This window comes from Sorghum bicolor, chromosome 2 (assembly GCF_000003195.3).
Source record: "Sorghum bicolor cultivar BTx623 chromosome 2, Sorghum_bicolor_NCBIv3, whole genome shotgun sequence".
Classification (NCBI taxonomy): Eukaryota; Viridiplantae; Streptophyta; class Magnoliopsida; order Poales; family Poaceae; genus Sorghum; species Sorghum bicolor.
In genome coordinates this window covers 1,567,733-1,576,973 of record NC_012871.2, presented here as the reverse complement: position 1 = coordinate 1,576,973, position 9,241 = coordinate 1,567,733, and the positions used below count along the sequence as shown (strand labels likewise).

General features: G+C 41.9%; 1 protein-coding gene across 1 annotated transcript; it reads right to left on the bottom strand.

The window, feature by feature from the left end:
• LOC8059877 lies at positions 2,686-5,749 on the bottom strand. Its single transcript, XM_002459234.2, has 2 exons — positions 5,618-5,749; positions 2,686-4,478 (listed from the first exon to the last, which is right to left on the bottom strand). The coding sequence occupies exon 2, from the start codon at positions 4,446-4,448 to the stop codon at positions 2,850-2,852; it is 1,599 nt and encodes a 532-aa protein (XP_002459279.2). The 5' UTR covers positions 4,449-4,478; positions 5,618-5,749; the 3' UTR covers positions 2,686-2,849.

Genomic DNA, 9,241 nt, shown 5'->3' with positions numbered 1-9,241 from the left:
ACACGAAATGAGCGCAGAGGGGAGTTTATGCAATAGCTGCTAGAAAGAGTCAGTGAAGAACTCTCTTGGTATCCTTGCTAATAAGATGCAGGTGAAGTTTAGCCGGAGCGTAGGATCCAGTTCAATAGGAATGATATACCTATCTTTATCTGTATCTCATTGTCAACTTGTTAAATGCAATGATACAGTACGCTTGACAATCTGAAGAGGTGAATTAACAATTTCAAGGATGTTGTATTTCATTGAAAAAAAAGGAAGGTTGACTTTGGCTAATCTATTGCATTATGAATAGTACAAGTGTGACAGATCTGACTTATTGGGCTGTGTTGCTGCCAATTTTTCACGGCTTCTTTTACCATTCTTGTTCAACACAACATTCATCAATAATGCAAAAGTCTCCTCTGACTTAGTATGTTCTCAAAGTAAACCAGAAAAGACATTTAGAATCTTATTTTAAGTTAATATAAATTCCCTGTTTAAATTTTTTATTATTAACCTCAAGCACTGTTATAAAATTTTCCTTACAAAAGTGACCTACTCCAACCTAGGATGACACTATGCCACTCATGAAAAATAGTGCCAGACATCAGTCACTAAAAATGGTTAATTAGCGAAGCATCATTGGTCGGTATATGGTACAAACTATGTGTTGGTACATGTTCTTTTAGTGGCTACAGATCTATCGATATATATTTTTTCATCTACCTTTGAAATACCCGTCTGTATAGGTAAATGTCACACTATCCATCTTCATAGAGGCCCAAGGCCTATGGCGCACTGTGCAGCAGGCCCCCATTCCTGCAAAAAATTTGGTCAAAAACTTAGCTAGTCCGTGTGGGCCCATAACAAAACAATGCCACTGTGCTGGATAAAAGTATGCTATTCAAAAGAGCAGGGTGGTCTCGGCATTAGGGACCTTGGGATCCAAAACATCTGCTTACTTCTAAAGTTAATCTATAGGTTGCACTGCCCACAGTCTTCTGCATAGGCTACTTGGGTGCAAGGTCGTGCATCCTTGGTTACTCTCACTGGTGATCTGTTTGGAGATCATTGGAAGACGCTGCAAGACCTGCTGCCGTTATATCAGGCCATCACTTCCGTGGTCCTTGGGGATGGTCGTAATTGCTCCTTCTGGTTTGATATTTGGCTGGAAGACGAATGCATGGCAGATAGGTTCCCGGAGCTGCTCACTCACTGCACGAACTCTTGCTGTCGGTCTATGACACTCTGAGCAGGGGGCTACAGTCAGTTCTTGTGCCTAGGTTGTCGGAGATTGCCGATGTTCAGTTACACTCGGTGCAACAGCTACTGAATCAAACGGTTCTCTCCAATGAACCAGATAAAAGGCAATCGGCCTTCCTCAGGCCGGACCAAAGCTTGGACACTGCAGCTCTCTACAGGATGATCAAGGCAAAAGGACAGGGGTCTGACCCCAAGGCGGTGTTCATCTAGAAAAGCATGGCGCCTCCCAGAGTCAAAATGTTCATGTGGGTCCTAATGAAGAGGAAAATCCAATGTCGGGAAGTCCTTCTCAAGAAAAGAGTTGTTGACTCTGCAATTTGCGAGATCTGCAGCCTTCAGGTCGAGTCTCCAGAACACATCATCCACAGCTGCTCAATTGGGATGGAAGTTTGGACTCGGCTGCGTCTGCAGTCCATGCTGACGACGAACGTCTCTGAAATGCACTTGGTCAGCAACCGATCACCATCGCCTATACCTGAGTTGCCTACTTTCCTATCCCTAATCTGCTGGCACATCTGGAAGGCACGAAACGCCCGTATTTTCAGACAGGAAACAGTGTCAGTCGACCAACTGCTCATCGATTGCAAGGCAGCAGCTGAACTCTGGCAGTTTAGATTCCATGTTTCAAAGAGGGCTGTGGTGCCTACCTGATGTAACATCCTTTCGATGGCTAGACAGGAGTAAAGCTTGAAGTTAGAAGTTAGAAACAACTAGCCTCTCCTTCTGCAACTTCGCTGCTGCGTCTATTGTAATTGCTACCTATGTTAAGAGCCGTTTTGGGCTAAAATAAATTAATTTCCAGATAGGGAACGACTCCCCCCGTTGAACCTCAAAAAAAAAAAAACAAAACAATGCCACTGTGCCTTTTTTCTGCACTAAAAAATGTCGCTGCCTCTGTGAATAAAAGGAAAGCTGCCTTTGCCTCCGAGAAGATTAAAGTCACTTGGATTAGATTGAATTGTATTGGACCCTCATAAGTGAATTTTAACTCAATAGATGGCCTAGATAGAGAAGTGTTGGTGGAGCTACACAGAGGTGGTTATATGTGAAATATCTCTTTTTAAAACCATGTCTACTTTTACCTCACATCCAAATTTTGCTTATTCTGCTTCCTCAGGAGGAAAAAAAAACTAAGATGGGGTGGCAAATTCTCTTACTCCCTTGGTCTTAGAAAAAAAGAGAATTTTTATAATGGTTGTGAGAAAAAAATGTTTTGCCTTAATTTGTAGGAGCCAATCAATCAATTTCAAGTTTCACTACATTTAGAAAAAATAGTATCAACATTAATATTTTCAGTATGTTTACTGCAAAGTGCAAATATATACTAGTATGCATATATTTGATTAAATTTAAAATTGGTTGACTTTTCTCGAAAAAACAAGACATAGGAAGTACCTAACTACCATCATAGCTCACAGGTGTTAGAGGACATCAAATTGACAATTATTGCCAGTCAACTCAAAATAAATAAAAGATAATGTTGCGCGTTGCAATCATGGATTGCAGACAAGTACATCAAGCAAAAAGAAATCCCATGATTATCTAATCTCCTTCCGGAGCCTATTGTACATGGTTAAATATAAGTTATATATACATGATATATAGATTCAGATTTCCAGGTGCAGTGGCGGCGGCGGCACTCCTGGCAGCTGACTTTCCTTGCCTCTCTGAATCCAGTCCAGGATCAAGCCTCGCAGCCGGACAGGCGCATGTGCAACCCATGAACTGAGGAAACATGCCACCTTGCGATTCCAGTTCCCCAGCACCTGTACCTGATCTTGTTGCGCCTCCAGCTTCCTTTTCCTACTACCTCCCCTACAAGTTACCCTCCGTGCACATGGTGCCATCTCTTCCTCCATCCTTGGCTTCTCAAACTCAATGTACTCAGTGCCATGCTTAGACTTCCAAAGCATTTGGCACGCTGTCGCTTTGGGGTTCCTGTAGAAGTAATCTGTTGCCTTTGGCAGCATGATCTCATTAAGCTGGTCCAAGGTGATATCAGTATGCACATAGTGCTGCTCTTCACCGTAGACGGTCACTACTGCAGAGTTCTTTTCTTCAGGAAGCCTGTGCTTCGTAGAACCATGGGGGGTAAAGAGGAGCCCAGCTTTCATATATGGAGAGTAGTGCTGCGTAGAACATCTGCGTCGAGATGGTGAGGTTGTGGTCTGCTGCTTGTAGTTGTGCTCGGATACCGGGACTTGACACTCCAAATGCATTAGAATGACTGAATCCAGAGAAACATCTGGAATTCCTACCATGTCTGGGTGACCAATGCAACAAGGCTTATTAATCTGCAGACCTTGTTGCTTCTTGCAACACAATGGATCTGGACGAAACCATTGGGTGCAGAAGCTGTGAAGATTGTCCCAGTGTTTTCTGTGCCATAAATCAACATATGGCACCCATGAGAAGTCCTGGGTAGGCAGCTGAGTGAGCTCTTTCTTGATAGTTTCAATTATAGGCTGGAAACAAAGAGGAAAGAGCTGCAGGCAGTTCACTACTGTCCCAACTATGTCTGTGCTTTCAGATATCTGTAGCATTGCACCAAGAAAGAAGTTATTCTCCGGTGCATTATCATCTTTGTGGATGAATTTCAGGCAGGCTTCTATCCCATGATCTGGAGTGATGGAAGGGACCAGCCACAGCAGATAAGAAGGGTACTCATTTCCCCAAACAATCTTATGCTGCAGCTCCATGCCTGCAAAGAGGTTCCTGATAAGGGACTTGAATGGCATGTGACAGCGCGGCGTGCCACCAACCTCAATGAATCTCAGAAATTCACTGGCTCCATCTGCAAACCACTCAAACCTTTGAACCATAAATCTGCTCAGCTCATTTTTGTCGCCGAAAGTGGAGAAAATGAATGACTTGGTAGCACGCACAATCCGGCTAGGGAGGGAGCAGTTCATGAGCTCTTGTTCCACCCATTGATCTTGTTCGATTCTTTGCTTGCATTTGTGCAGTGTGTCGCCACACTCTTGAGCCACACGCTTCAGCTTCTTACGCCAACGCAGCAAAGATGCATCAGTAATCTGCCACTTGTCAGATGTCTCAAGAGCAGCCTCCAGCCTGATGTGTGCCATCTCTAGCCTCTCAAGGTTTCTGTTTGCATCATTTGATTCCGTATACCTCTCAACCAGACCAGATAGGATTTGGCTAACTGTCTCCTGGGCAACCACGGAACTGACCATTTGTGCCGCCATTAGGAGTCAAGAATATGTAGCACTCGTTCCCTGCTCAGGAGAAAGCAATATGAAACATTTTCAGATATATGAATAAGTACCTTTTATTTGTTTTCAGGAAAAGGATATATGAACTTTTTACCACAAGGAAAAATTTAAACAGCTGCATGAAAGCTGTGGCAGTTTTACCCTGTTAATTTACTATAGAGAGCTATTCTGGATGTTAAATGCTTCTGTGATGTTATATGAAAGTATATTAAAGATAGCGAGCATCACAAGTTAGACAGGCTATGATCATGGAGGAGACAGGTTAAAAATGATAGAGACGGGTGTCGAGGAATTGGTGTGCACCTAAATATAGAATTCAGTGACGTCCAAATCTCCTAGTGGAAAAGGGAACCTGTCTCCTAGGTCAGAAACTATTCTCCTAGGTCAGAAACTATTGACCGTAAATACAGAATTCAGTGACGTCCAAATCTCCTGGTTTGAGATTTATAAAACATTTAATAGAGGTATGTTTGTTTACTGGTCCTTTGCAAAGCAGTAATATGATAATCGCCAAAAGACAAAGCATTATTTAATCATGTCCCACAAGTAAAAACCTAGGTCATCCAAGGCAATTAAGGTACAACAGTCAAGCTAGCTAGCGGTGGCTATCCAGTGCATGTTTTAGCTAGTAAATAAAAATACTGTCTACATATAGACAGTATTTTCGCCTTTCGAAAAAAAACATATAGACAGTATTTTGTAAGCTCGAAGTCACACACACTCCAGGTTTCAAGCTGGCCTATATCCTCCTTCTGCTCTTTGATTACTCTTTCACTTAAAAAGCGTGGAAAGGTTAAAAAATGTGCAAACAAAGAAATACAGTATAAACATAAACACACTCAAAATTAATTAATTTCAGTCAGATGAGCTTATAAAACTAAAACTTATGAAACAGATATTGATGGACCAAGTTTGAATTTATATGAATTTAGTGAATCATAGTTTGGAGGCAGGATATTCGAATTTTGGACCTTGGTTGCATGCATGTGTGGTGGTTTACTGCTTTTGGGCTGGGGGGCCGATTGGTGTTCTTGGCTAGAGAGTAGACAGACAAAACAGAGACGAGAGACAGGGTGGTACTCAGTGATCGGAGGGAATGAGGAGAGAAAAGGGTGGGGACGTCGCTCACGGCCACTGCTTACCTTGGTCGTTTGCAGCTCGATCGGAGGCAGCGGAGCAGATCGGCCGGCGGAGAGGCGAGGCGAGCAGTGAATCGGAGCTGGGCGTCTCAGCCGGCGCGGTGTTGTATTGGCCGGAGAAGATGGTGTTCGCCTTCGCCGTCGTCGTCAGTGTGTGTGTATATATACATCGATGCATGGGTCACCTCACGCTCGCTCTCTCCACTGCTTTCTCCTGCCCTTTTTCCAGGAAATGTCTTGACGACACGAGCAGACAACGCCGGTCCCATCGGCGTGGATGGATGCCATGCCAACCTCGCTCGTCCAAGTCTACTGTCCTACATACACGAGACCAGATGCACGCAGATGATGGATCTTGCTTTATTTTACATAATATACGGCCGACATCAGATGCCAAGCGTACCGTGTTCGTGGGATCGTTGGTCGGCTACTACAAGTACAGGCCTACAGGGCGTGCAATAATTTGGACTTGGCCGCCGTCGCGCGCTGGCCACATGCATGCATGCAGCTAGCGTCTCTGGATAAAGTTAAATTTGGGCAAAATGTTACTAAGGCCTTGTTTAGATGTGAAAAAAATTTAGATTTCGCTACTGTAGTACTTTCGTTTGTTTGTGGTAAATATTGTCCAATCATAGACTAACTAAGGTCAAAAGATATTCGTCTCGTGATTTATAGTCAAACTGTGTAATTAGTTTTTATTTTTGCATGTGTCGCAAGATTTGATGTGACAAGGAATCTTGAAAACTTTTTGGATTTCAGGGTGAACTAAATAAGGCCTAAGGCCTTGTTTAGTTCACCCCGAAATCCAAAAAGTTTTCAAGATTCCCTATCACATCGAATCTTGCGGCACATGCATGAACCATTAAATATAGACGAAAACAAAAACTAATCACACAGTTTGACTGTAAATCACGAGACAAATCTTTTGACCCTAGTTAGTCTATGATTTGACAATATTTACCACAAACAAACGAAAGTGCTATAGTAGCAAAATCCAAAAAAAATTTCACATCTAAACAAGGCCTAAGTCGCGCAAGCGTGCAACCTATGCGCCTGCACTTGCGTTCGTGCTTGCCGCGCGCCCGCACCCATGCCCACATCTCGGAGAGGAGGAAGAAGGTGCCTAGGATTCCAGTGAGGAGATCGCTTGCATGGAAGACGATGAGGTCACCGGCGTTAGGGTTCTGCACACACTCTCTCTGACTCTCCCTCTATTCTTCCCTCACTCCGGTGGATATAGAAAGGGTTCTGTGCACTCTCTCACTACTACAGAACAGGCCTTTGGTCACTTGCCTAAAATGAACAATAATCTCAGCCAAAACAGAGTCCGGGACAAAAACATATTTAGTCCGGTTGGTGAGACCAACCGGGACTAAAAGTCCCCTGCCCAACGGCTATTATGTCAGACATCGGCAGAGGGGACTTTTAGTCCCGGTTGGTCTCACCAACCGGGACAAAATCCTAGCCTTTAGTCCCGGTTGGTACCACCAACCGGGATTAAAAGCTTTTGTCCCGGTCCGTCCCACCGGCCGGGACTAGTGTTGGAATTTAGTCCCGGTTTTTAAAAAGAACCGGGACTAAATGTCCCTCCCCATATTTGAACTCTTCTTCCCGTGGTCGAGCCCATCGATTTTCACTCTTTTGCTGTGTTCTTCATTTGGAGTTGCTTGTTCTAGCTTGCTCTCATCTCCGGCTATTGATTCATTTCATCGTTTCTACACCGTCATCGACTTGTTAAGAGGTCACTAGCTTCATCTTCTCAACATTTAGAAGCGGCGTATGTCATTTCCTAGTGTTATCTATATTATTTTTTATTTTATGGTTTTTTTAAGAGGTTATTAGCTTCATCGCCATTTCAAAAGCGACGCGTTTTTTTAGAGAAATAGTGGTAATATGTTTTTTATTTTAATTAGTTTAGAAAAAAATAAAAACATATAATACTTTAATTTGCAATTTTTGACCGATTTAGTTAGTTAATTATAACTAGTATACATACCACATTTCATGATTATTTAAGAAAATAGAGAATTTTTGTGCTTTTTTAATTTAGCTTGTTTAGAAAAAATAGAAATATAGAATTTTAGGTTTTTTGTTACTTTAATTTCTCTATTAAAAATAAAAACATATAATACTTTAATTTGCAATTTTTGACCGATTTAGTTAGTTAATTATAACTAGTATACATACCACATTTTATGATTATTTAGGAAACTAGAGAATTTTTGTGCTTTTTTAATTTAGCTTGTTTAGAAAAATTAGAAATAGAGAATTTTAGGTTTTTTGTTACTTTAATTTCTCTATTAAAAATTAGAAACTTATAATACTTTAATTTGCACTTTATGACATGGTTAATTAGTTAATTATAACTAGTATGCATGCCACATTTCATGATTAGTTAGAAAAACCAGAAATAGAGAATTTTAGGTTATTTGTTACTTTAATTTCTTTATAAAAAATTAGAAACTTATAATACTTTACATTGCAATGCAGACAATGACACGTCATTGGATGTACAATGCCGATCGCCGCTCCAAAGAATTCATTGATGGTGTGCATTATTTCTTAAGAGTGGCCGAGGAAAACAAGCGGGATGGATTCATATGTTGCCCATGTGCCTTGTGTCAGAATTTGAAGGAATATTCTAGCTCTAGAAATATTCACTCATATTTGTTGAAGTCGGGTTTTATGCCAAACTATATTTGTTAGACCAAGCATGGAGAAAACGGGATAATGATGGAAGAAGGTGAAGAAGAACAGTTGGAGCCTGACGACATTATTGCTCAATACGGTGACTTCGGTGATACAGCATTGGGAGAAGCTGAAGATGAGGCAGATGCAGAAGGCGCACCTGTTGAAGATGATGCTCTTGGTGATGTAATTCGTGAGGCACAAAAAGATTGCGAAAGTGAAAAAGAGAAGACAAAGTTTGACCACATGTTAGAAGATCACAAGAAATTATTATACCCATCTGCCCAGGATGGGCAAAAAAAACTGGGTACAACACTAGAACTGTTAAAATGGAAGGCACAGAATGGTGTATCCGATAAGGCATTTGGGCAATTACTGAAGATCCAAAAAAAATGCTGCCAAAGCCTAATGAACTGCCCACTACTACGTACGAAGCAAAACAGATCGTCTGTCCTTTGGGATTAGAAATCAAGAAGATACATGCATGTCCTAACGACCGCATCCTATATCGTGGCAAGGACTACGAGAATTTAGATGAATGCCCCTTATGTAAAGCATCACGGTATAAGATCAGGCGAGATGACCCTGGCGATGTTGAGGGGGAAGAACGTCCCAGAAAAAAAATCCCTGCAAAGGTTATGTGGTATGCTCCTATAATACCACGTCTGAAACGTCTTTTTAGAAATAAGGACCATGCAAAATTGTTGTGGTGGCACAAAGAAGACCGTAAAGTAGACAACATGTTGAGACACCCTGCTGATGGGTCCCAGTGGAGAGCAATAGACAGGGAATTTCCAGAGTTTGCAAAAGACGCAAGAAACTTAAGGTTCGCTTTAAGTACGGACGGTATGAATCCTTTTGGTGAGCAAAGCAGTAGTCATAGCACTTGGCCTGTTACACTATGTATCTACAACCTTCCTCCATGGTTATGCATGAAGC

Coding starts and splice junctions, on each gene's coding strand:
- LOC8059877 (XM_002459234.2), bottom strand. CDS start 4,448: ATGGCGGCACAAATGGTCAGTTCCGTGGTTGCCCAGGAGACAGTTAGC.